We start from the raw sequence: 27885 nt of genomic DNA on the forward strand, positions 1-27885 counted from the left end.
TCAGCGTTTGTGTTTTTTTTTTCCTTTTTCTCTTTTTTCTTTCTTTTTTTTTTATTGCCTTGGTTGCTAATATTGCATTATCTCCTGGTCTTTTCTCCCATTGTATCCCCCAAGGTCCTTCTTCATTTATTTAGTTTTTTTTCTCTTTCTTCTTTTCTTTTTCTTGCTTGTTTCCCTCCCTTTTCTTTGCCCAACCCCCTTTTTTCTTCTCTTTTTAAATTTTCTCTCTTTTTCTTCTTATTTTATATTATTTTATTTATACAATAAGTGCTGCAGGGAGTGCCTCACATTTGCTGTGTTTCCTCATCCTCCATTTCCTCATTTCTGTGTGAATTGATTTTGACCACCTACACTATCCCCTTTCCCCCACATCTTGCTATCCTCCATCATCTACTGTCTCTCTTACATTCCACCTCCCTTTCTTTGGTCCCCAAATTGTCTAACATTTAATTTCTAATACCTTTGTTCTGTTTTCTGTCTTTTATCCACTCTTGATATATTCCTCCCCATATTCAGTTGACTATCTCATTATAGGTACTCTACTTACTGCTATAAATCTACACAACTTACATGAGTCTAATATCCATTCTCCCAGATCTCACATTGTTGCTCTGTTAACATTTATTACCAATATTATTTTACACATTTTCATTTCTTACACAATTTCCTTTCCCTGGTCCTAATATTTTCCTTCAAAGTGAACTCAGCCAGCAACAAGAAATTAGAATAAGAAGAACAAAGTGACAAAGAGAAGACATAACACTTATGCAAGAACAACAAGTAATTAATCCCCAAGACTAGACAAAGAAGCTAAGGAACTGATTAAACCCGTCAAGATAAGATGATGACCAGAAAGCAACAAAAAACTACAAACCAAACCAATAATCAGGAAAACATGGCTGAATCCAATGAACAAACTAAAAACCAGAAGGGGAGCAGAACATCGGATGAGTAATTAAAGATCTCAGAACATATATTAGAGACCAACTTAATTAAGTAAAGGAAGAGTTTAACAAGATGAAGAAACACTTGGAGAGGAAATTGCAGACATATGCAAAAAGATAACAGATATGATGGGAATGAACACCACAATTCAAGAAATCAAAAATACACTCTCAGCCAATAGAAGCAGATTAGAAGAGGCAGAAGAGAGAATTAGCGATGTGGAAGACAGTACATTGGAAATCAAACACATAGTAGAATTGATCGATAAAAAGAGAGAAAAAATCCACCTAGGACTTAGGGACCTGAATGACAATGCAAAATGCACAAACATACATATTATAGGCATCCGAGAAAAAGAAGAGAAGGGAAAGGGAACAGAAGGGGTGTTGCAGGAAATAATGGGTGAAAACTTCCCAAATCTACTGAGAGAGACGGATGTACATATCCAGGAAGCACAATGCACCCCCAACATCATAAACCACAACAGGCCCACCCCAAGACATATATGTGTCAAATTATCCAATGCTCAAGACAAAGAAAATTCTAAAAGCAGCAAGAGGAAAGAAAGCCATCACATACAAGGGAGGCTCCATAAGATTAAGTACTGATTTCTCATCTGAAACCTTGGAGGCAAGAAGGAAGTGGTATGATATAGTCAAGGGACTAAAAGAAAAAAATTTTCAATCAAGAATACTCTACCCAGCTAAACTAGCATTCAAAAATGATGGAGAGCTCAAAATATTCACAGATAAACAGAAACTGAAAGAGTATGCCAACAAGAAACCTCTCCTTCAAGAAATACTAAAGGGAGTTCTGCAGGAAGAAAGGAAAAAACAGGAGAGGCAGAGTTGGAGGAGAGTGTAAGAGCAACAAAAAAGACAAAAAGAGAAGGAAAAAAAGAAACAAAATTGACAAACACAAGTCCAATCAAAATATGGCTAACATAAATAATTCTTTGAAAGTAATAACACTGAATGTCAATTGATTAAACTCACCTATCAAAAGATTCAGGCTGGGACATTGGATAAGGAAATATGACCCATCTATATGCTGTCTACAAGAAACACATCTTAGACCCAGGGATTCATGGAGGTTGAAAGTGAATGGTTGGAAAACAATTTTACAAGCAAACAATAACCAAAAAAAAAGGCCGGAGTAGCTATATTAATATCAGACAAAGTGGACTTTAAATGTGAAACAATTGTGAGAGACAAAAAGGATACTACATATTAGTGAAAGGGACAATCTTTCAAGAAGAATGAACAATCATAAATATTTATGCTCCTAACAAGGGCACCTCCAAATACATGAGGCAAACACTGGAAAAACTAAGTGAAAGAATAGATGCCTCTACAATTATTGTGGGAGATTTTAATACACCACTATCAACTTTGGACAGAACATCTCAAAAAAGAATCACTAAAGAAACAAAATATTTGAACAGTATATTAGAGGAATGGGATCTAATAGACATATACAGATCATTACACCCGAATACAGCAGGATGTACATTTTTCTCAAGTGCACATGGATCATTCTCCAAGAGACACCATATGCTAGGCTACAAAGAAAGACTCAATGAATTCAGAAAGATTGAAATCATACAAAATAATATTTCTGACCACAGTGGAGTGAAGCTGGAAATCTTAAAGGGCCAGAGGGCCAGATTTCACACCAAGATATGGAAATTAAAAAGCACACTCTTATAAAAACAGTGGGTCAAAGAGGAAATCTCAAAATAAATTAATAACTACCTTGAAACTAATGCTAATGGTAACACAACATACTAACCCTTATGGGATGCAGAAAATCAGTACTAAGAGGGAAATTTATAGCCATAAATGCATACACCAAAAAAGAAGAAAGAGCAAAAATTGAAAAACTAACTGCATATATGGAGGAATTAGTAAAAAACAACAAAGTAACCCCACAGGAAGAAGAAAGAAAGAAATAGCAAATATAAGAGCAGAACTAAATGAAATAGAAAATAAGAAAGCACTTGAAAAGATAAACAAGACCAAGAGCTGGTTCTTTGAGAAGATCAATAAAATTGACAAACCCTTAGCGAGACTAACAAAGGAAAAAAGAGAGAAGATGCAAATACACAAATAAGAAATGAGAAAGGAGATATCACCACTGATCCCACAGAAATAAAGACTATCATAAGAGGATACTTTGAAAAACTATATTCCAACAAAAATGACAATTCAGAGGAAATGGACAAATTCCTAGAAACACATAAGCAGCCTATATTGGTGAAAGAAGAAATTGATGATCTCAACAAACCAATCACAAGTGAAGAAATAGAATCAGTCATTAAAAACCTCCCAACTAAGAAGAGCCCAGGGCCAGAAGGCTTCACAGGTGAATTCTACAAAACATTCCGGAAAGAACTTACACCAATCCTGCTAAATCTCTTCCAAAAAATTGAAACAGAAGGAACATTACCGAACTCATTCTGTGATGCCAACATTACCCTAGTACCAAAGCCAAACAAAGACACCACAAGAAAGGAAAATTACAGACCAATTTCCCAATGAACCTGATGCAAAAATACTCAACAAAATACTTGCTAACCATATTCAACAACACATTAAACGAATTATACACCATGACCAAGTGGGATTCATTCCAGGTATGCAAGGATGGTTCAACATAAGAAAATCAATCAATGTAATACACCATATAAACAGACTGAAGGGAAAAAATCACTCGATTATATCTATAGATGCAGAAAAAGCATTTGACAAAATACAGCACACTTTCTTTATAAAAACAGTCCAAAAGATTGGAATACAAGGAAATTTTTTGAACACGGTAAAGAGTACATATGAAAAACTCATAGCCAACATTGTTTACAATGGTGAAATCCTAAAATCCTTCCCTCTAAGATCAGGAACAAGGCAAGGATGCCCACTCTCTCCCCTTCTATTTAACATTGTCTTAGAAGTACTTGCTCGAGCACTGAGACAAGAACCAGATAAAAAATGCATTCAAATTGGAAAGAAAGAAGTGAAAATTTCATTATTTTCAGATGACATGATCCTATACATAGAAAATCCTGAGAGGTCTACAACAAATTCCTAGAACTCATAAATGAATTTAGTAAAGCCACAGTATATAAGATCAATGTGCAAAAATCAGAAGCATTTATGTACACCAATAATGAGCAAACTCAGGAGGAAATTAGGAAACAAATACCATTTACAATAGTAAGTAAAAAAATCAAATACCTAGGAATAAATTTAACTAAAGATGTAAAAAACTTATACACAGAGAACTACACAAGACTGTTCAAGGAAATCAAAGACCTAAATAAATGGAAGAATATTCCCTGTTCATGGATAAGAAGACTAAATATTATTAAGATGTCTATCCTTCCTAAACTGATCTACACATTCAATGCAATCCCAATAAAAATCAACACAGCATTCTTTAAGGAACTAGAAAAACTAGCTATGAAATTTATTTGGAAAGGAAAGAGGCCTTGAATAGCCAAAGACATGTTGAAAAAGAAAAATGAAATTGGAGGAATCACACTACCTGACTTCAAAACATACTACAAAGCTACAGGAGTGAAAACAGCATGGTATTGGCATAAGGAGAGACACACAGACCAATGGAACCAAATTGAGAGTTCTGATATTGATTCTCAGGTATATAGCCATATAATATTTGATAAAGCCAAAAAACCCTCTCAAATGGGAGAGAATGGCCTATTCAACAAATGGTGCCTGGAGAACTGGATATCCATATGTAAAAGAATGAAACAGGATTACCATATCATGCCTTATACAAATGTAAGAGCAAAGACCATAAAGACTTTGGAAAGCAGTGTAGGGAAGCATCTACAAGACCTTGTAATAGGAAATGGCTTCATGAACTTCACACCAAAAGCATGAGCAGCAAAAGAACAAATAGATAAATGGGACCTCCTCAAAATTAAACCCTTCTGCACCTCAAAGGAGTTTTTCAAGAAAATGATTAGGGAGCCAACACAATGGGAGAAAATATTTGGTAACCATATATCAGATAGGAGACTTATAACTTGCATATATAAAGAACTCCTATATCTTGAAAATAAAAAGATAAACAACCCATTTAAAAAATGGGAAAAAGATTCAAACAGACACTTCTCCAAAGAAGAAATACAAATGGCAAAAAGCACATGAAAAAATACTCCAAATTTCTAGCTATCAGGGAAATGCAAATCAAAACTACAATGAGATACCATCTTACTCCCATAAATTGGCAGCTATGAAAAAAACAGAAGAATACAAATGCTGGAGAGGATGTGGAGGAATGGGAACACTCATCCACTGCTGGTGGGAATGCAGAAGGATCCAACCATTCTGAGGACAGTTTGGCAGTTTCTCAAAAATCTAACCATAGACTTGCCATATGACCCAGCAATTCCACTGCTGGGTATACACCCAGCAGAACTGAAAACAAGGACACAAACCGATATATGCACACCAATGTTCATAGCAGCATTGTTCACTATCGCCAAAAGTTGGAATCAACCCAAATGCCCATCAACAGATGAGTGGATCAATAAAATGTGGTATATACACACAATGGAATACTACTCGGCTTTAAGATCAAATACACTACAAACACACGTGATAACATGGGTGAATCTTGAGAACCTTATGTTGAGTGAAGCAACCCAGGCATTGAAGGACAAATACTACATAACCTCAATGATATGAAATAAGTAAACCAAGCTGCATCAGCGAGCTAGAGACTGGATGATAGGCTTACAAGAAATCAGGGGGTAGAAGAAGGACGTAAGCTGACATCTACATGGGTGAAATCTATGATAAGCTGGAGGTAAGTATGTGTACATGGAAGGGATAAAATGGGGGCATAGGGTTACCTTTGGGTGCGGCTTTGTTGGCTTGAGCGGGGCTTGGGATGGGAGGACAGATAATATTGCCCAAGAAATTGGGGGGAGTGTGGGGCAACATACGAACATAGGAGGTTATCAGGTGTTCATTGAGAGCATAGTGCTGAGAAAACCTTTTCAAAAATGTAATAAGGAAAGTTACCTGTTTAAGATACTTAAACGGTATAATCTGACACAGGACAGACTCCTAGGGAATACGTGAATGCTCATTTTGCCAGAGTGGGTTATATCATTGGGTAGAGACCCATATAATGAGAGGGAAGGTATACCCACATCCTGGGGAGGACTGAGGCCATCAAATAGAGGGAACTGTATCTCTCAAGAGTAATGGTGGCTCCCAGGGCATTAGGGCAGTTCAGCATGTCAAGCTCTCAACACTGTTGCAAGTATCTCTGAACATGGCTCTTTAAGAAATGAAGATTGACTGTCACTGTGGGCCCTAAGGGGAGGGGGAAATAAGTATTGAATAGATGGAACCAATGTAACTGTGTGGGCAATAGAAGTGTTTCACAAGAGTATGCAAGGATGGATATAAGACATGTAAAATTACACCAAAAATATATAGGGGCTGATAGGCTAAAATGTAAATCATAATGTAAAACATAAGATAACTAAAAATTTAGAAAATTGTATAGTCTAAATATAAACCACAATGTAAACACAAATGTTACCTTGTTTAAAGCTATTGTCTCAATATCTGTACATCAGTTTCAGTAAATATGGTATGAGTATGTTAAAAGATTATTGCTGTGGAAGGGAAAAGGTTTTATGTTGGATATGTGGGAGTCCTGTATATTGTATATATGAATTACTGTGATCTAAGACTCTTGTGAAGATATGCTTAATAATTAGAAAAAAGAAAAGAAAAAGACAGGATGTAGAATTTTTCCAAATTAATATGTATTCTATATCTAACCTTTAAGCTCATCGCTATACTCCATTTTACTATTAAGGGAACCTGGCACTATATTGGGCTTCACTTTTCAGGAAGTTTTGGATCACAGAGAGGTTCAACAATGGCAGCAGAGGAATACTAGTGTGGGATGTTATTGACAGAGGACACATGGTTGGCAGGGAGTTTTACAGGGCATATATCAGGGTACATAAAAATGTTTGGATATTTTCGTAGTGGAAACAATTGAAAACAACAACTGAGGGGGTGCTGAGATTCTAGCCAGGGGAGCTCTATCACAGTCCTAAAGGAACAGCAACAATCCTCCAAGTGCAATAGCAAAGACCAAAAAAGAATGAAGGTCCAACAATGAGCCCCTGATACTAATGGCTATGCTTGGAGCCTGTGCACCTGAAATAACAACAAGGCCTAGAGCAGCAGTGTGCCTAAGGGTTACTCCTGAGAGCCTCCATATTGCTCAAATGTGGCCAGTCTCAAAGACAAACTCAGCATGTAAATTCATTGCCTTCCCCCCAGTGTGGGACATGACTCCCGGTGATGAGCCTCCCTGGTGCCGAGGATCAATAGTAAGTACCAGCTGATGACGTAACTAGAAAATGACCTTGAATAAAAGGTTCAACTCGGACCAGCAGAATATCTCTGTCTACATATAAAAACAGCAGTTAAAAATGCTTTTTGACCCAAAGAAAAGGGGGAAATGGAAAGGAGAAATGAGTTTATATGGCTATGAGTCTCCAAAAAAGAGCCTGGAGGTTATCAGAGGGGTTGCCTTTATGCACACCTGAGCAGAGTCCCAGAGACAGATAAAGTAGATACAATCCCAGGTATTGGTTCTTCTGAGGGCTACAAAGACCCACAGGTTCTATGGTCATGGCAGATGGAGTTCAGTGCCATGTCAGTTGGCCCTTCTTTGGAGTTGGTGTTTCTGTGTGATGGAGCTGGACTCAGGTGTGATCTCTTTTCACAAGCCTTTCCTGTTACTTTACCAGAATTGTAGTTGGTGCTGGGGTTTAAGATATACCCAGGGGATCTGAATCTCTGGACTGACCATATGATAGCCAGGCCCTGAGCCTCAATAGACTTCAGCTCCTACACTCTGGTTTATTATACTTACCCCACTCAGCTAACATGGAGTTGAAGGTCAACCACCACACCATGGAGCCAAGAGTGCCTACAACTGAAAACAGGAGGATTGCCTCCAGCATCCATGTGGAATCTAAGCCCCCTCTTGACATAGATGTGGAATGGACACAACCAACCCAAGGTCCACAGGATGGAGGAATAGAATATGGATTAGAGTGGATTACTGATATTCTATTCATGAACTATTGTGGTAGTAATTGAAGAAAATGTGGCATTGGTGTGGAAAAAGTTGCCATGGAGGCTGCTGTGTGTGGGGAATGGGAGGAAGAGATGAGATGTGGAGGTGTTTTCGGGACTTGGAGTTGTCCTGGGTGGTGCTGCAGGGACAATTACCAGACATTGTAGGTCCTCCCATGGCCCGTTGGATGGAACGTGGTAGAGTGTGGGCTACAATGTGGACCATTGACCATGAGGTGCAGCGATGCTCAGAGATGTATTCACCAAATGCAATGAATGTGTCATGATGATGGAGGAGACTGTTGCTATGGGGGGAGTAGTGGGGTGAGAGAGGTGGGGGGTACATGGGGACCTCATATTTTTTGAATGTAATATTAAAAAAATGAATTAAAAAAATAGATAAATAAATACTCAAAAAAAAAAAAAAAAAAGAAAGAAAGTCAAACAGGATGAAAAGGGCATATAGCAATCTGAATGTAGAAACTATTGGGGGAAAAGAAGGTTTTTTCTAGGCTCCTTGACCTACCCTGTCCCCGCTCAGGGCCTTTTTTCTGAGAAGGCCATGGGGAAAGGGCTAGGTGTGATAAGATAGGGAATTTTAAGTTTAGATTCAAACTCTTTCTACTAGGCATGAAAATTAAGAATGATGGGACAGAGGAAATGTTACAGAATAAACCTTAGTTTGCATGGCTTGTTCTGGAATTCCCCAATTTAAACCTTTTTAAAATCCTTGAGATGAGAGTAATTCCAATTGCCAAACTGTAAGTAAAAATCTATAAATCGATATCGATAACAAAAAGTAATTTTATAGCAGAAAATCCTGTCAGCTGCCACCTCAATCTGTTATGATCTATGCTAACTAAGATTTATTTACCAACTGGTGTACTAACACAAAAGTAAAATTCGACTTTCTCTCTCTTAAAATAACACAGTTTTCTTAAATGGTTGGTCTGTTTTGAGTAGAAGGACATAAAAATCCTTTGGAAATAAGCAATATATATAAAAAATAAAGAATCTGTGTCTTATCAAAAAAAAAAAAAAAGAGTGCTCGTGCAGGGGCGGGGTCGGGGCCAGTCCAGGACCCGCTCTAGGATCTCAGGGTCTCGCCCCGAGGCTGGCGTGCGGGGCGGGAGGCCGAGGAGGGAGTCCCCGGTCCCCGCAGTTTCATTCTCCGTCTCCAAGCCTGAGTCAGGTCCTTCTTCCCGGACACTCATGACGCGGGCCCAGACCGCCTCCCACTGCAGGCGGGGTTCTGGAGAAGCCAATCGCCGGCCCCGCGGCCCTTATAGAGCCCGCCCAGACCCCCGAACTCAGCTTCCGCCAGACACGGGGTCCGGCCATGGCGCCGGGGACCCTCCTTCTGCTGCTCTCGGGGGCCCTGGCCCTGACCCAGACCCGGGCGGGTGAGTGCGGGGTCGGGGGGCGCTGCCCTCGGACGGGAGCAGGTGTACCTCCGGGGGTGGGGGGAGTGGCAGGACCCCAGAAGCCACGTCCCCCCACGCTGACCCCGCCCCTTTCCTGTCCCCCCAGGCCCCCACTCCCTCAGGTATTTCAGCACCATCGTGTCCCGGCCCGAGCGCGGGGACACCCACTACATCGCCGTGGGCTACGTGGACGACGCGCAGGGCGTGCGGTTCGACAGCGACGCGGAGAGTCCGAGTTTGGAGCCGCGGGCGCCGTGGGTGGAGCAGGAGGGGCCCGAGTACTGGGGGGAGCAGACGCGGAGGGCCAAGAGAAACGTGCAATTTTTACAAGTGGAACTGCGGGCCCTGCGCGGCTACTACAACCACAGCGAGGCCGGTGAGCCACTGGGGGCCCGGGGTCTGCGAAGGACCGGGATCCGCAGGACGGTCCAGGGCCATCCTGAATCTCGGGACGCCACTAACCCCCGAAGCCGCGGGACCAGGGTCCCCCGACACGGGAACGCGGGAGGGACTTTACCCGGGTTTCGTTTTCTGATTAGACCTGACTAATCAGCACCGGGGGCTGGCCGCGGGGACGGGGCCAGGGTCTCACACCTACCAGATGATGTATGGCTGCGACATGGACCCCGACGGGCGCCTCCTCCGCGGGTACCTTCAATACGCCTACGACGGCGCCGACTACCTCGCCCTCAACGAGGACCTGCGCTCCTGGACGGCGGCGGACACGGCGGCCCAGATCACCCGGCGCAAGTGGGAGGAATCCGGGGTTGCCCAGTTCGAGAAAGCCTACCTGGAGGCGAACTGTGTGAAGTGGCTGCAAAGATTCCTGGAGAGCGGGAAGGAGACGCTGCTGCGCACAGGTACAGGGGCCCGGGGCCCTCCCCGATCTCCAAGGGCTGGGCTGCGCCCGCACCTGCGTCCACGGGGAGGGGGAAATCCAGTAGATGCAGGAACACTCTCCTGCCTGGATCCGGGGGCGGCGTCGGCCCAGGTGCCCAGACCCTGAACCCTGAGTGACCCCCAGAGGCCCCGCCCTCTGTCAGGACAGTGGAGGGTCCAGCCTCCCCCGGTATGGAGGAGACCATCCCTGAAGCACCTGGGCAGCAGGTCAGCCTTGGGGACCACCGGGACGTTCTCAGGCCTTGTTCCTGCAGCTTTTCTGAGCCCCTCAGCCTCCACTAGGTCAGGTCTAGAGGTCCCTGTTCACATCACACACCTGGGGCCTCCTGCATTGGACAGTCTCACTTGACCCCAGAACTTCCAAGAATAGGACTTATCCCAGAACCCCGAGTCCAGGCTGGTGTCTGGGGCTTCCACTGCCCCCCAAGACTGTCCTGTCCATTCCTCGTGGTCACATGAGCGCTGCTAGAATGGCCAGGAGAGAAATGGAAAGTTCCTAAAGTTTCTGACCTTCCCACAGACCCCCCAAAGACACACCTGACCCGCCACCCCTTCTCTGACCGTGGGGTCACCCTGAGGTGCTGGGCCCTGGGCTTCTACCCCGCGGAGATCACGCTGACCTGGCAGCGGGACGGGGAGGACCAGACCCAGGACATGGAGTTTGTGGAGACCAGGCCTGCGGGGGACGGAACCTTCCAGAAGTGGGCGGCTGTGGTGGTGCCTTCTGGGGAGGAAGAGAGATACACGTGCCAGGTGCTGCATGAGGGGCTGCCCAAGCCCCTCACCCTGAGATGGGGTAAGTGGGATGAGGTGGGGGTCTCTTCTAGGGAGGCAGGAGCCCTTCTGAGCTCCTCCAGCAGGGTCAAGGCTGAGCCTGGGGTCAGGCGCCTGACCTTCCCCCATTCTCAGAGACGCCTTCCCGGCCCCCCATCCTCATTGTGGGAATCGTGGCTGCCCTGGTCATCCTTGGAGTGTCCGTGGTGGCTGCAGTTCTGATCTGGAGAAGGAAGAGTTCAGGTAGGGGAGGGGCGGATCTGAGGTTTCTTGTCCAGGGTGGTTTCCAGCCCGGGTAGCCGTGTGCCCTGCCCCTTCCTGGTGCCTTGAAGCCCCTCCTCACACACGTGCCCATCCAGTCTGGGCCTGTCATCACACTTACTTTATAAACCTGTGGGAGAAGTAGGACAGTGTCCCCCAGTGATGATGTGGAGGCCCTGTTCCCAGCAGTCAGAGGGAAGGGGCTGCTGAGGACAGACCTCCAGGAGGGCAGAAGGCCCAGCCCACACATCTCCTACCACGTGTTTCCTGATCCTGCCCTGGGTCTGCAGTCATGGTTCTGGAAACTTCCCTGGGTCCAGTACTAGTTCTCAGGACCTCATGACCTGCTCGCACTCATTTTTCCACAGGTGGAAAAGAAGGGAGCTATGTTCAGGCTGCTTGTAAGTGGGGGACGGAGAGGGAGGTGGTGTGGAGGGTCAAGGCTGACCTGAGGCTTTGGGGAGTGTAGACGGAGCCCACGGGGCAGCTCACCCCATCACTCCTTGACTCACATCTCCCTGTGACTCTGACCAGACCCTGTGTTTGTTCCTCTCCAGCCAATGACAGTGCCCAGGGCTCTGATGTATCTCTCGAGGCTTCTAGAGGTGAGACCCTGTGGGGCCTAAAAGGGGAGAGGGGTTGGGCCAAGAGGACATGCCTGGGTCTTGGGGATTCCTTGGACATGGACATGAGGGCTGTGGAGGGCTGGTCCTGACGTCAGCATTTCAGACCTAAACATGCTCTTGATTATTTTCTTCTGTAGCATGACCAAGCTGCCTCATGGGGGACAAAGAGATTCAAGAGCTGTTCTTGCCCTTTGAGTGACTTCAAGAAACCACGTGCAAGGAGTGCTGTGCTGTACAGGGGTGTCCCCCATGTAGGGGAGCCCCATGCACAAAGAATGTGCCCTCTAAGGAGAGCTGCCCCACACAAAAAAAGTGCAGCCTGCCCAGGAATGGGGCTTCACACATGGAGAGCTGATGCAGCAAGATGATGCAAGTAAAAGAGATACAGATTCCTGGTGGTGTGAGAAGAATATAAGCGACAAGGAAGAACACACAGCTAGTAGACACAGAGAGCACACAAGTGGGGGGAGGACTCAAAGGGGAGAGAAATAAGTAAAAAATAAATTAAAAATAAAAACAACCCTTCCTTTGGGATGTGAGGACTTTCCTTCCTGCAGCTGGCATCTGTGTGTCTGCATTTCCAGAACTGTGGGCAGCCAGGGCTCATGCGGCTGGCCATCCCGGCTCAGCCTCTTCCGCCCTCAGGGCCCCTCATTTCTTATTTGCTTTATGATTCTGTGATGATGGAGGAATTTGGCTTTTTTTGCTCTTCTCCACAATGTCTGCTCTCCTCCTGCTCTGTGTCCCCGTCTCAGACTCCAGCAGGTGTCGTGTTGACCGTCCCTGACCCACGAGGCCCAGGGCAGCTCCTGCCCATGAGTGTCTCTGATACCAAGAGACTGATTTCCAGACTGTTCAGGTCCTGTCTCATGCTGGGCTATTATCTGGTTGTTCTTTCCATGCTTTGCCCCATCTTTTCTAAGGAATCAGATTCTGGAATTAGCACTGAGGAGCAATGACAGTTCCACTTTATTTATATCCTGGTGGTTTGGTCCTTCTCTGCCACCTGCCCTCCCTCTCTGTCCTTACTCAGCTCCCCTGACCCCAATGCTGGCTGCAGCCCAAGCCAATGGATTTGTAGAGCAGACCCTAGTGTAGACCCACAGGTGGGCAATGGGGCCTTAGCCTGGATTGCTCTTGGCTTGGAGGGAGTTGAAATTGTGCTGTAGTCACAGGGGGGTGGAGGGAAGGGGAAGGAGAGCAGCACTTCTGAGGACAGTCCTGGTGGCCTCAGCGGGAAGGTGAGTGGAGGTTGTGCTGTCACTGTCAGGAGACAACAGCTGTGTTAGGAAAGGCACGGAAGTGGGGGGGGGGTGCCTCACTGACCACCCCTGCACCTGGTGTTTGTGGAGGACTATGCAGGACGCCCCTTTTTAGCTTTTGGGAAACATTTGTGGACTAAAAACAGCTGAAATCTCTGGCTCGGTGCAGGGAAGATGCTGTGTGAACATGGGTGGTCAGTGTGGATCTCACTGTGGTTGTGTCCTTTGAGGAAATCTTGAAGGTCATGAAGGGAGTATCCCTGAGGATGCTTGAAGGTTTTCCCAGGCAGGGAACTGGGCAGCGCGTCATGATGGACAGGGGCGGCCTGAGGTTCTGGGAATAGCAGGAGGCTGGAGTGTTTGCAGCAGCTTCATGGAGAAGGCAGAGGTTGGCCAGATCTTGGGGGCCTTGTGGATATGGGAAGGCTTAATCTTTCTGAGTGAGATGGACATAAAAGACATTTTTGAAAAGGAGACCCATGTTGTGATTTCTCTTACATGATTACTCAGGCTGCTGTGTTGAACACAGCAATGAGAGGTGAGCGGCAGTGAGAGAGTAGGGAAAAGAGGATGAAATCAGTGCAGTGTTCCAACTAGAGATCTGAGTTAATCTGCCTGGATAGCAGCAAGGAAAAGAGTAAGAATATTTATTTTTTATATATATTTATAAATATTATAAGGTTTCCTAATGGATTAAATTTGGACTGTGAGAGAATAAGAGATCAGGAGGACACAAGAAAGTTCATCTCTGCAAAGGAAAGAAGGAATTGCAAATAGAAAGGTGGAGTGGTCAGTTCAGTGGGGAAGACTCCGGAAGGAGAGTTGAAGGTCATTAAGGCATTCTGTTTAGGAAAACGTGAATCCGAGATGTCCATCAGAAATGTAAGCGAGGTTGTCAGTTGCCATTGGAAATAGGAATCTGGAGATTAGGAGAAGTGTCTGGGCTGGAGACACAGACTTGGGGGTTAGGCCTTATAAGTGATGTTTTGCAGTTATGAGGGTGATGTTGTGAAATGCATGCGCTTTTTCAACGATGGGATACAGCCAGGTGGACATTTGTACAGTGGTACAAAGTTCTCCATAAATTAAATCTCTGAATTCTTGCTATGTCTCTCTCTCTCTTAATGGATGTCTTATTCACTTCTTGGTGTAGGCAATGGATTTTAGATTTTTCTAATTTCAACATAGGAAGTTTGTACATGTGATCCTGGGACTCACTTTATTTTGGGGAAAGCCACAGAACCAGGAGCTTGAGGCCAAACAGCCAGGGACAGAATCCAGCACCCGCTGTAGGTGGGAACCAAGGCCGCTGCTGCTGGGCAAGGGGCTTGGCCACTCCCTGGCCTGACAATGGACATGGGCCCTCAGGTAAGACCCTGCTCCTGCCTGGATGACCCTGTGCCAGCCACTCGCCCCTGCCCACTGGACTCTGTACCATCAGTTGCATACAAAACCCTCTTACATATAAAGGTGGGAAAAATTCCCAATTCCTGTATGACCTCAGTGTTACCTCGTTCGAAAACCAGGCAAAGACATCATAAGGAAAGAAACATACAGAGCACTGTCCCTCATGATCCTGGGTTTAAAAATCCACACAAAATGTGAGTAAACCAAATTCAAAAATACATAAAGAGTATTATAGATCAGGCCTAATTGAACTAGCCTGGACTGCAAAGGTGGGTTACTATCTGCAACTCATCTCAGGTCTCTAATTAAGAGAAAAAAGCACAAACACCATGTCACCAAACTGCAGAAAAAGCGTTTATGAAAACGCAACTCCTTTTCAAGACAAAACCTCTTAGTAAACTAGGAATGGAGGGCAGATTCTTCTGTGTGGATCCAGGCGTCAATGAAAGTCTATGCTAGCATCATACTCAATGATGAAAGGCTAAACGCTTTCTTCCTGAGATTAACTAGTTAGCGATGTCCACGCACACCATTTTTATTTAACCTTATTCTGGATGTCCTAAGCAGTGCAAGAGGCAAGAAATGAAATGCAAGCCCTATAGATAGTAAAGGAAGAAGTAAAGCTGCCATTATTTGCAACCAGTATGACAATATATGTTAGAAAACCACAAGAATATCCCTGTAAATTTACCAGATTTAAGCAAGGTCACAGGATGCAAGGCCAGCACATACACATCAGTTTATCACTATATACTAGTGATTGCAACTAGAAAATGAAATTTTGAAGACCCTCTCCTGGGCAGAGGCACCGCAGTAAAGGCCCTGCCCCTTGGCTGCTTCGCTGCTGCCGTGGAACCAGGACTGCCTGGTTCGCCCTGAATTTCCCAGTGGGCAGCAGCGGCAGAGGTGGCAGGAGCAGGAGCTCTGCCAGGAGCAGGTGCCGATCTCACCCTTTCTACAGTCACTGAGTGCCAGTGACACCCCAGGGGCTCCAGGGGTGCATAAGGTCACCCCGGGTTGTCTCAAGAAGGCATCCAGAGAATGTCCAGGAGAGAATATTATGGAAGATACTGTAACTTTAAGGAACTGCACAGAGAACTCGGGCAAATTCATAAAAACTTATTCCACCATTCAGAATTGTTTCCTCCATTTGCTAAAGGCATAGATTTTGGACAATTTGATAACACTTATTTAAGAGAGAAGATCAGCCACAATTCTCTGCAAACGTTCCTGCTCCTTATAATAGTGAACAGCTTGATCTTTTTGAGGCTGGATTAATTGACAGTAGATCTGAATGGATTGGTTCTGCTGAAGGTTATTCGATTGCCTCATTGATAGCTTTCCTGATTGTAGTAGGGAAGGCTTCTGCAGCCAGAGGGATCTGATATCACTTTCTGTGGATGTGGATTCTCTTGCTGAGTTAAGGAACGGAATGGCCTCCAATCAAAACTCTCCCATTAAAATAGTTGGTCTCTGTTTTTTCTCAGATTCTTCTTAGGAACTGTTGCATCTGACAGTGACAGAATAAAACAGAAGAACAATGAGAAAGTTATACCCTGTTTCCTGGACATTTAAAACCCAAGTCTGTGCCTGCAACTGAAAGCAGGAGAATTGCATCAAGCACCCATCTGGAATCTAAGCCCCCTCTTGATATAAATCAGGAGGTGATACAACCATTCTAAGATCCACAGGATGGAGGAATAGAGTATGGATTAGAGTGGACTTACTGATATTCTATTCATGAATTATTGTGATTAGTAATCAAAGAAAATGTGGCATTGGTGTGGAGAAAGTGGCCATGGTGGCTGCTGGGTGTGGGGAATGGGAGGAAGAGATGAGATGTGGGGGCATTTTTGGGACTTGGGGTTGTCCTGGGTCATGCTGCAGGGACAGTTACCGGACATTGTATGTCCTCCCATGGCCCACTGGGTGGAATGTGGGAGAGTGTGGGCTATGATGTGGACCATTGACCATGAGGTGCAGCGGTGCTCAGAGATGTATTCACCAAGTACAATGAATGTCTCATGATGATGGAGGAGATTGTTGTTATGGGGGGAGGAGTGGGGTGAGTGGGGTGGGGGTAAATGGGGACCTCAAATTTTTTGAATGTAATATTAATAAATAAAGAAAAATAAATAAATAAAACCCAAGTTTGGCAAGAGAGATTATTTGGAGAAAGCAGGAGAATTAATAAAGCAGGGTTTTAGAAAGGAAGAAGATGGTGAAGCTGCTACTGATCTTATAGAGATGGAGTTGCTGTACTCCTAGGAGGTGTTCAAGGAGAGTCAAACACTACCCTTGAGAAGCTGCGATAGGAAAGCAGAGGACCTTATGTGGGCAGACAGTATCTCCAGCTTTTACCAAAAGTCCCACCTTGATGATGAATCACAGGCTTTTTAGCTGTCATGGACCCAAGGACAGAACAGACATTCATTTTAAAAGGTCTAAGGAGAAGCAGTGAACACAGTAGGAAGGGAACAACCGTCCTCCCCACTCTGTGCCCACCATGGCGGGTCTGCACAAGGACCTCAGCTCTGAGGAGCCAGTTCTCCTTGGGCTGCAGCAAGTGGGAGGAGGTAGACTGGTCACATGTCAGACACATTCAGCTAATGTATTTTAGCTGGTGAAGTAAAGGTGAAGGTTCCTGTGACAACGATAGCACAGAGAGAATGGACTGTGCCCCAGAGGTTGAGCTATCAGGGAAGAAACAGAAGCCTGTGATGGGTGGAGTTGGGTGCTGTCCTCTGAACTTCTCCCTGGAAGACTCTGGTTGAGTGCCCCCAGCAGGAATACACACTCTCACTGCTATGAACGTGCCGGAGTGTGTCTCTGCAATGCTTGCTCACTCTTCAACACTTCCTGCTGTTTAGTCCTGTGGAGCATCTTGGTGCTGGCCTTTCTGGGCTTGAGGACATTGAATCTCCATTGTTTGCCCTGTGGATTGGGCAGAACTGACGCCCATGCAGGGTTGTCAGCACACATTCCAGTGCTTGTGACAGCGTCTCCAGCACTGAGGCCTCTTTCCCTGCAGTCATTTATGGAGCACTAAATCATTAGGGTAAAACATTTAAGGAAATGGGAGAAGAAAAAGGCTAAACCAGAGTATTTATTTACAGCTACTATCTGGACAAGATGTTGATTTATAGAGTAAGGGGCTGTTACCTACAATCGTTTAACCAAGGTGTGGTCATTATTTAAGCTGCATTTATTGTTGTGTGTAAATCATAAACCCAGCTGGTAGAGGAGTGCCCTTCAAGATATTCCCCACAGGATGTTCTAAATGTAAGATACGTGTTACTGGAAAGAATGGCTTTTACATGGCAAGCAGCAGTGTTTTCTGCTAAAGAATATTAGTTTATATGATCACATTAATATTTGCTGAATAATATACTAAAAATTCTTCATGAATAACATCAACTAGGGAAATTAAAAAGTAAGAAAAAAGAATACGCATGTGTCTAATAGGAGACTTTTACCATGATGCTATACAATTAAGGTATCTTCAGTGTAGTTTCATGTTTTTTCACACTTTCAGTAATCCATGTGAGAAGAAAACACTCATGCTGTTAGCATTGCACTTGGTTGCTTGATACTCCTATTTAGAGCAGGCATTCATATAAACACTCTATCTTCAATCTCATTTCCTTTCTCCATCTGTCCATTTTTTTAGACCCTTTAAGTATTCTGTCATATTCCATTTTTCCTGCCCCTACTAACACACAAGCATCAAAAAAGGGAAGGGAGTATTTATTTCCCCTAATTGTACCAACGTATTAAGGACTAAGAAATCATGATGTTAAATAAGAGTGGTAAAAAATGTTAAAAATCTTTCACTTATGAAAAATTGTCAATAGTTATAAATATTATAAAATACTTATCCAATCCTATGTGGTATCTTGGATTGGATCCTGGAACAGGAAAAAGAAAGGACATTAGTGGAAACACTTGTGAAAGCCAAAGAAAGTATATAGGTTTGGCAATTACAACGTATTATACATTATTTCTTAGCTGTAACAAATTTACAATGTTTATATAAATAGTAACCATGGGGAAACTGAGTAAATGGTAACTACAACTGCGTACACTAACTTTACAAGTTTTTTGTAAATTAAAATTTTTTCTAATATAAAAAAACCTTTATTTAAAAGTGGAAAATAATATTTGGAGATAAATTTAATGCAGAGGATGAAAATCCTTACAGTGACAATTATAGCACATTGCAAAGGGAAACAAAAGAAGACCTAAAGATATGGAGGGATATACCTTGCTTATGAATTGGAAAATCAATATTGTTAAGATTATAACATAAATGCTCTTTTAGTTAAGCAAAAACTGAGAAAATTCATTGTCATCAGTACTGAATTACAAGTAATTTTAAAAGAAGCCTTACTGATGGTCAGGAAGTGTCTTTGTATGTGTGTGTACATGTATTTATCTGTATACCATTTCTGTTGCTAATTGTCATTTTGGGAATTCTGAGTTACCACCTAATTTCACTTGCCATGCAAAGGTGGTTCAAAATAAGGATCAATTGATGAATGTAATAGAATAATGGAAAAACAAATGATCATCACAATGATGTAGAAAAGACACTTGAAAAAAAATCTGGCATCCTTCCTTAATAAAAGCACTCAGAACTAGGAATAAAAGGAAACTTCATCAACATACTTAAGGGCATGAATCTAAAAAACTCACAGCTAACATATTGAATGTCAAAAAATAGAAAAGTTAAAAAACCAAACATCTAGAAATGCATTTAACCAAGTATGTAATGAAATTGTATACACAAGAAAACTACAAAACATATTGAAAGAAACAGAAAAGATATAAAATGGAAGGCCATTCCCTTTTAACAGTCTGTAAGACTACTGTTAAGATAAAATAAAATCCAATAACAATTTACACTTTCAACACGATCCCAGTAAAAATGTCAAAAGTCTTATTTGCAGAATTGGGTATGCCAATATTCAAATTTATATGGAAGGATAAGAGGACCCAAATAGCTAAAACCATCTTGAAAAAGAAGAATGAAGTTGAAGGATTCACATTTCCTGATTTTAAAACTTATTACAAAGCTACAGTTATCAAATCAGATGGTCCTGGCACATAGACCAATGGCATAGAATTGAGCTTTCAGAAACAAACCCTCCTATCTGTGACCAGTTAATTTCTGTCAAGCCTGTCAAGTCCACTCAATTGGGATAGAACAGTCTCTTCAACAAATGTTCTGCTAAAACTGGATATTTATATGTCAAAAAATGAAGGTGGTTTCCTACCTCACACTATATATAAATATTAACTCAAAATCAATTAAAGACTAAAATATAAGAGAAAGCTATAAAACTCCTAAAATAAAACAGGGCATCATCTTCAGGACCTTCTGTTAGGCAGTTGTTTCTTACACTTTACGCTCAAAGCACAAACAACAAAAAGAAAAATAGACAAATTTACAGCTTTTGTTCATCAAAGAGCTTTAGCATCTGTTAGAAGACAATCTACAAAATGGAAGGAAATACTTGGAAATCCACCTCTCTAAGGGTTAATATCTTGAATAAATAAATAAATCCGAAACTCAACAATAAAAAGAAAAATGAGCTGTCCACAGGAGCCAGAGCTGCGGGTGGTGGGTTGCAGTGGGAGGGACTTAAAGAAGAGGAGGTGGTGGTAAAGGGGGCTGCGCCTGGGTGGGTGATGGTGTTGGAAGCATCACCCTGATTCCCTGATGGCTACTGAATGCATCCACCTGACCAAAGGGCCAAGCTGGGCAGCAAGGGCTGCACTGAGCCAGCCCTGGACCTGGGGAGTGTCTGCATCTGACCACGCTCCTCTCCAGCAGTTCTTCCTAGTGATGGAGCACTGCCTGGAACACATCTTTAAAGCGAGGAAATATTTTCTTGAGCCAAAGAAATCCTCCTGGGGCTTCTAGAAATGTAGGAAAGCTTGTTCCAGAAACTGCAGAGAAAACAGCAGGTACTAATGTCTCTCAGGACTGAAGACTCCAGTAGATAGAAGAAGAGCCTGGCTTCTTTTGGCACCAATTCAAAAGAAACTCTGAGTATATGAAAGCTGTGATCAATCAAAAGGACCTTCTCAGAGAATTCTATGAACCCAATGTCTTCATGGTGGAAAAAGGAGCTATAATCACTGGTCTGTCAGTGCATCTTGATGTGTGAGTTCTTTTTGGAAACAGAATCAATAGGAGATATCTTCAAATAGTATGAAATTTTTAACATTCTCTCAAGTGACGGTGGGGATGCACAAGTCCAGGTTCCACAGGGAGGCTGCAAAACATGGGCTCTGATGACTGTCCAATAAAGGTCTTTAATGAATTTCTGGGAAACATTGGCTGTACAAAGAAAGCTGTGAAATTCTCCCTGAATGCTGGAATCACTTCCCCTTTTAAATCATGTAACTGATTTGATAAAACATCACTCATCGCTGGTGGCAATCTCCCAGGTTGATCGAACATGTGATCAGCCATCTATGCAGTAAAATTGATGATGACTAAATTCCATAAATGTCCTCATATTATAATTAGCCTGGTCCTTGCTTGACCAAAAAACTGGGCACAACTACCTGGTCAAGATGACACAATAGCCTAACCATCACAGTCATTGATGCCAATTTCTGTATGAAGGTTTGGACTCTCAGATGGAGTTACAGGTTTTTCAATGTATCTCAAGGAACCAAAGAACAAAATGATGGAAGTAAATGATGCAGTTAGAGTAATATTGTTGAATGTGAATGGATTAAACTCCAATCAAAAGATATAGGATGACTGAATGGGTAAAAAACAAGAGCCATCCATCCATATGCTCCCTACAAGAGAGTCACCTTAGACCCAGGGATACAAACTGGTTGAAAGTGAAAGTTTGTTAAACGATACTCCATCTGAACCTTAACCATAAAAAAGAAAGGGATAGTTATACTAATAGCAGACAAAAAAGACTGCAAAAAATTTGTAGACATACAGAAGATCATTATATGTTAAAATGGACATTCCACAAGGAAAATATTAGTCATAATTATTTGCCCATCTAACCAGGGTACCCCAAAATACATGAGACAAACTCTGGCAAAACTTAAGGGAGAAATAGACATAGCTACAATAATCATTGGGGACTCCAAAATATCACTGACATCATTAGATAGAAAAACTAGACAGAACACCAACAAGGAAACTGAGAACCTGAATATGATAAACAAGCTAGACCTAACAGACATATACAGCACGTTGCATCCCAAACCATCATGTTATACATTCTTCTTAAGTGCTCATGGATCTTTCTCCAGGATAGACCACGTGTTAGGTCACAGTGTAGCTCTCAGTAAATGTAAAAAGATTGAAATTATAAAAATCACCTCCTCAGATCTAATGGAATGAAACTACAGATCAATATTAGATGGAAAGGGGAAAATTCACAAACATGTGGATGCCAAACAATACACTCCTAAACAATCAATGAGTCAAAGAAAAATTGTAAATGAAATTAGTATCTATATTGAGATGAATGAAAATGAGAAGACAACTTACCAAAACTCATGGGATAGATCAAAGACAGTCCAGAGAGGGAAATTTATGGCCCTGAACACCTATCTTAAAAAAGAAAAAAGGGCTAAAATGAAAGCTCTAACTAAACAAGTGGAGAAATAGAAGAAGAATAGGAAACCACTCCCTAAGCAAGAAGGAGAGAAATAATAAAGAATAGAACAAAAATAAATGAAATCAAGAAAAATATTATTAGAGAAAATTAACAAAATCAAAAGCTAGTTCTTTGAGAAGATCAATAAATTTGACAAACCCTTAGGTAGACTAACAATGGAAAAAAGAGGGATGTTGCAAAAAATATGTAATCAGAAATGAAAGGGCAAAGTTACAACTGACCCTAAGAAAAAAATGCATCATAAGAGGATATTATGTGAATTGTATTCCAAAAAACTAGACAACCTAGATAAAATGGACACAGTCATAGAAATGCACAAACAACCTACACAGGTGCTACAAAAAATACAAGCACTTAACACCAATCACAATTAAATAAATTGAATCCATCATCAAAAATGTCCTAACATAGTGGGGTTGTGGGGATTGGGACCTATAGGAATCTCCTATGCTTTTTGAGGTAATATTTTGTGTGACCTATGTATCTTTTAAAAATAAATAATAAAAACATATAAAAAAAATATATCCTAACAAATAGTCCAGGACCAGATGGCTTCACAGGTGAATTCCATCAAGCATTCGGAGAAGAATTATTACCAATCCTGCTATAACTCTTCCAAAAATTTGAAGAGGAGGGAAAATTACCCAAAAACAATTTATGAAACCAACGTCACCCTAATACCAATGCCAAATAAAGATACTATAAGGAAAGAAAATTACTGACCCCTCTCTCTAATGAATATAGATGCACTGATTCTCAAAAAACTACTTGCAAAAGGAATCCAATAGCAAAGGAAAATAATGATACACCACAATCAAGTGGGGTTTATTCCTGGTATGCAAGATGGTTCAACATAAGAAAATAAATAAACATAATACACCACCTTCACAAATTGAAGGGAAAAAAACAATGGTCATCTTGATTAATGAAGAAAAGTCATTTTACAAAACCAGCATTCTTTCTTGATAAAAAATTTCTAAAGATAGGAATAGAAGGAAAATTTCTCAATATGATATAGGGCATATATGAAAAACCCACAGCCAGCATTGTGCTCAGTGGGGAAAGTTTGAAAGATTTCCTCTAAGATCAGGACTAAGACAAGGATGCACCACTCACCACTGTTATTCATCATTGTGCTAGAAGTTCTAGAGAGAGCAATTAGACCAAAAGAAAGAATAAAAGGCATCCAAATAGGGTAAGAAGAAGTACACCTCTCCCAGATCACATAATCCTATATTTAAAAACTCTGAAATGTCTATGGCAAAGTTACATGAGCTAATAAATGATTTCACCAAAGTAGCAGCATACTAGATCAACATGTAAAAAAATCATTGTAGAAAATTATCGAACAATCTATGGAGGAAATCAAGAAAAAAATCCATTTACAGTAGCAACAAAAAACACAAATACCTAGGAATCCATTTTACCAAAGAAGTAAAATATGCAGAAAACTACAAAACAATGTTAAAGAAATCAGTAAAAACCTAAACAAATGGAAAGACATTCTATGTTCATGGACTGGAAGATTAACTATCATCAAGATGTCAATTCTACCCAAACGGATTTATAGATTCAATGCAATACCAATCAAAATACAACAGTCTACTTTACAGAAATAGAAAAGGCAATTACCAAATCCATTTGGATGGGAAAGTACACTGAAATAGCCAAAAGCATTCTTAAGAGGAAGAATTATGTGGGAAGAATTCACTGCCTGACCTTGAAACACATTACAAGATTACAGTGGTCGAAATAGCATAGTGTTGGCATAGAGATAGGCACATCAGTCAGTGGAATAAAATTCAGAGTCCAAAAAGAAACCCTCACCTCTATGGCCAACGGGTTTTTGAGAAAGCTCCCTAGTCCATGTTAACAGACCCTAACAGTCTCTTCAAGAAATGGTGGTGGGAGAACTTGATATCCATCTATAACCAAAAGAATGATAGAGGGCCCCTATCTGAATCCCTATACAAGAATCAAGTAAAAATAAATCAAAGACATAAATATAAAATCCAAGACCATAAAACTACACAAAGAAAATATATGGAAACATTTTATGCTTTTATGGTAGGTGGTATTTTCATGGACCTTACATCCAAAGCATGAGCAACAAAAGAAAAAAGTAGATAAATGTGGTCTCCCCAAAATTAAACACTTTTGAACCACAAAGGACTTTGTCAAAAGGGTTAAATGGCAGCTGACTCCATGGGAGAAATTATTTGAAAATCACATATCCGATAAGGGTTTAAAATCTATATGTATAGAGATGCTACAACTCAACCTATAAAAAACCAAATGACCAGACTAAAAAATGGGCAAAAGAGTTGAATGGACATTTGTCCAAAGATGAAATACAAGTGGCAAAAAACTAGCAATGAGGGAAATGCAAATCAAAGCTACAATGAGGTATCTTTTCACAACTATTAGAATGGCCACTATTAAAAAGACGGAGAACTACAAGTGTTGGAGAGGATGTGGAGACATAGGAACATTTATTCACCATTGGTGGGATTTTAGAATGGTAGAGCCACCATGGTGGACTGTTGAGCAGTTCCTAAGGAAGTTGATTATAGATTTGCCATGTGACCAGGCAACACCACTACTGGTTACATACCCAGAAGAATTGAGAGCAGGGACTCTGACAGACATCTGCACACTGATACTCATAGCAGCATAATTCACAATTGCCAAAAGAGGGAAATGACCCGTTCCATCAATGGATGAATGGATAAACGAATTGGTTTATACACATGAAGAATATTATGCAGCTGCAAGAAGAAATGAATCTGTGAAGCGTATGACAATATGGCTGAACCTGGAGGGTATTATGGTGAGTGAAGCAAGCTGGACACAAAAGGACAGATACTGCATGAGTATGTTATTTTGAACTAAATAAATGGTGAAATCTCATGGAGTTAATAAATATGGGTCACCAGTAGAATGATGTTAAAGAATGGAAAGCTGAGAGTTAACTTGTGCAGAGTTGGTAAAAGGATATTTGTTAATCCTTGGAGATGGATAGAAAAGGAGGCACAACATAATGTCTGTAACTAGGAGCACTGGTATATGGCGTGGCAGTGGTGTCAAGGGAAAGTCTATGGCCATGTATCTTACTGAAAGGAAAGCTGAAAAATGTAACATGGGACCGTACAGCATACTAAAACTTCATGTGAAATATGAATATGGTTAATATTGCATATATAAGACTGTTTTACTTTGAAACTGAACAGATATATGTAAATATTACAAGATGTTAATATCAGACAAAAACCCCCACTTTATGCTAAATGAAAGAAGCCAGACACAAAATATTACATATTATATGATTCCATTTATGTAAAATGTAAATATAAATCAATTTATAAAGTGAAATTAGATTAGCGGTTATGTAGGGCAGGGAAAGGATAGAGGGATTGAGAGGTGACTCCTAGCGGGTGTGGAGTTTATCTTTTTGGAGTAATGAAATTGTTCTACAATTTTTTGGGGGATGAAAAATGCACAACATTGTGGTTATACTAAAAGCCATTGTTTACACACTTTGGACATATTGTAAGGTATGTTACTATATCTCAATAAATCTGCTTTCAAAAGAGAAACAAATGTGCACGAATAGCCAGAAATAGCAGCTATGTATAGCAGAGGTAGCAAAGAGAGACTGAGAGGTCATGAATTATTTGTTTTTTTAAAAATTTATTATTGTAATAATGAAAATACTAATGATTGAAGTATTGAATGCAAAACTATATGATTGTACAAATACCATTGATTGTATGCGTTAGATGGATTTTATGTTTTATTAATATGAGTCAATAAAATTTCTATGTTTAACAATAAAATAAATTGGAGTTTATCCAAACAATATATTTCATGGCCATTAAAAACAAGGAGGCTATTTTATGGTTTTAGGATATACTCCAAGATGTACAACTAAATAAAAAGGCAAAGTGAAAATAAAACCCTAACAAACCTTCAATGATATACCGTTTTGCTTAATCATAGAACTGCTGTGATTAAGAAAACGGAAAATAACGAGCATTACAAGGATGTGGGGAGATAGGAAACCACATACACTGTTGGTGGAATGTGAAATGCTGCAGCTGCTGTGGGAACAGTTTGGCAGGTTTTCAGAAAGTGAAGTATAGACTCAGCATATGACCTGTGGATTCCACTTCTGGGTATACGCCCCAAAGAATGAAAAGGAGCGACTCAAAAAGGTATTTGCACACTGGTGCATATTCACAGGGGTCTAAAGACGAAACCAACCCAAATGTGCATGAGCAAACAAAGGGGCGAACAGAATGTGGTATAGACATACCGTGGAATATCATTCAGCCATAAAAAGCATGACGTTCTACCACATGGTGACAACAGGGGTGAACCCTTTAGACATCATACTGACTGAAAGGAGCCAGATATAAAAGGACAAATCATGTATGATCTCACCGCTATGAAATAATTAGACCATGCAAATGCATAGTGAAAACATTAGAATTCAAGTTTACCATGTGCTGAGGGAGGTAGGACACAGAGTTGACCCTTGATTGGTGCAGTTTCTGACATGGATGGTGGAAAAGCTTTGCTAACGGGTGTGGTGATGGTAGCACAACACTGTGAATATAGTAAATACCTGTGAGTTGTGTATTTGACAGTGGTCAAATGGAACATTTTAGGTTGCACATATGCTACAAAAATAAAAATTTTTAAGAATCGTAGAACTGTACTGTATAGCGAGCCGTCATGTAGACTGTGGACTACAGTAAACAGGGTAATGATAATATTATTGTTTCATCAGTTGTAAGAAAGTCACCACACTAATGTGAAGTGTTAATAATAGGGAAAACCCTCTAAGAGGGACTCTGACTGCTCAACTGATAGAGCCTGCGCCTACCTTATGGGGGGGGGGGAGAAATAAATCTTAAAAAAATAATGAAAAAAGAGACATGTATATGGGAATCCTGTACTTTCTGCCTAAGTTTTTGGTAAACCTATACGCCAAAAAAAAAAAAAAAAAAAAAGTGAAGCCGGGGCTTCGCGGAGCGGCTGGCGAAGGGGAGCTGGTGCGAGCACTTTGGGGGCCGCAGTGGTCCCCCTGGGCCGTGCGGCTGAGGAGGCGCCAAGCGGGGGTCCTGGCGGCGGCGACCAGGCCTCCTGCCGGCGCTCCCCAAGGCCCGGGAGGAAAGAGCGGGGGAGCGTGGTGGGCGCCGAGGGCGGGCGGCGCCCGGAGGGTCTCGGCCTGCACCGAGGACGCCGCCCCGCAGCCGCCGGGGACCAGGGATTCCCAGACCAGGAGACCCCCCGCCCGCAGCCGCCCCCGCCCTCGCCCCCGCCCACCGTGACCACGGCCGCGAGGGTCCCAGCGGCTCAGCGACAGGAAACTGTGGAGTGAAGGGAAGAAGCGGGTGTCCCGCCTCCGCGCCTGCCGGGGCCTCACTGCCCAAGGAGGAGCTTCCAAGCGGCCGCGGGGCTGCCGGGAGCCGCAC

At 42.1% G+C, this 27885-nt stretch overlaps 1 protein-coding gene and 1 pseudogene across 2 annotated transcripts; both read left to right on the forward strand.

Annotated features, from left to right (window-relative positions):
* Positions 1–9366: 9366 nt before the first annotated feature.
* LOC101412608 (patr class I histocompatibility antigen, A-126 alpha chain-like) lies at positions 9367–12592 on the forward strand. 2 transcript variants are annotated; one of them, XM_004474157.5, is made up of 8 exons: positions 9367–9490; positions 9618–9887; positions 10051–10371; positions 10932–11207; positions 11321–11428; positions 11815–11847; positions 12004–12051; positions 12210–12592. In XM_004474157.5, exons 1-8 carry the CDS (start codon positions 9427–9429, stop codon positions 12212–12214), a joined length of 1125 nt encoding a protein of 374 aa, XP_004474214.2. In that variant the 5' UTR covers positions 9367–9426; the 3' UTR covers positions 12215–12592. The 2 variants fall into 2 exon arrangements, with proteins under 2 accessions (XP_004474214.2, XP_004474215.2); XM_004474158.5 differs by having other exon boundaries at positions 10096–10371.
* Positions 12593–14684: 2092 nt separating this feature from the next.
* On the forward strand, positions 14685–17361 carry LOC111759337 (ribosomal protein S6 kinase delta-1-like; annotated as a pseudogene).
* Positions 17362–27885: the final 10524 nt, after the last annotated feature.

Source organism: Dasypus novemcinctus, chromosome 22 (assembly GCF_030445035.2).
Source record: "Dasypus novemcinctus isolate mDasNov1 chromosome 22, mDasNov1.1.hap2, whole genome shotgun sequence".
NCBI classification, from domain to species: Eukaryota; Metazoa; Chordata; class Mammalia; order Cingulata; family Dasypodidae; genus Dasypus; species Dasypus novemcinctus.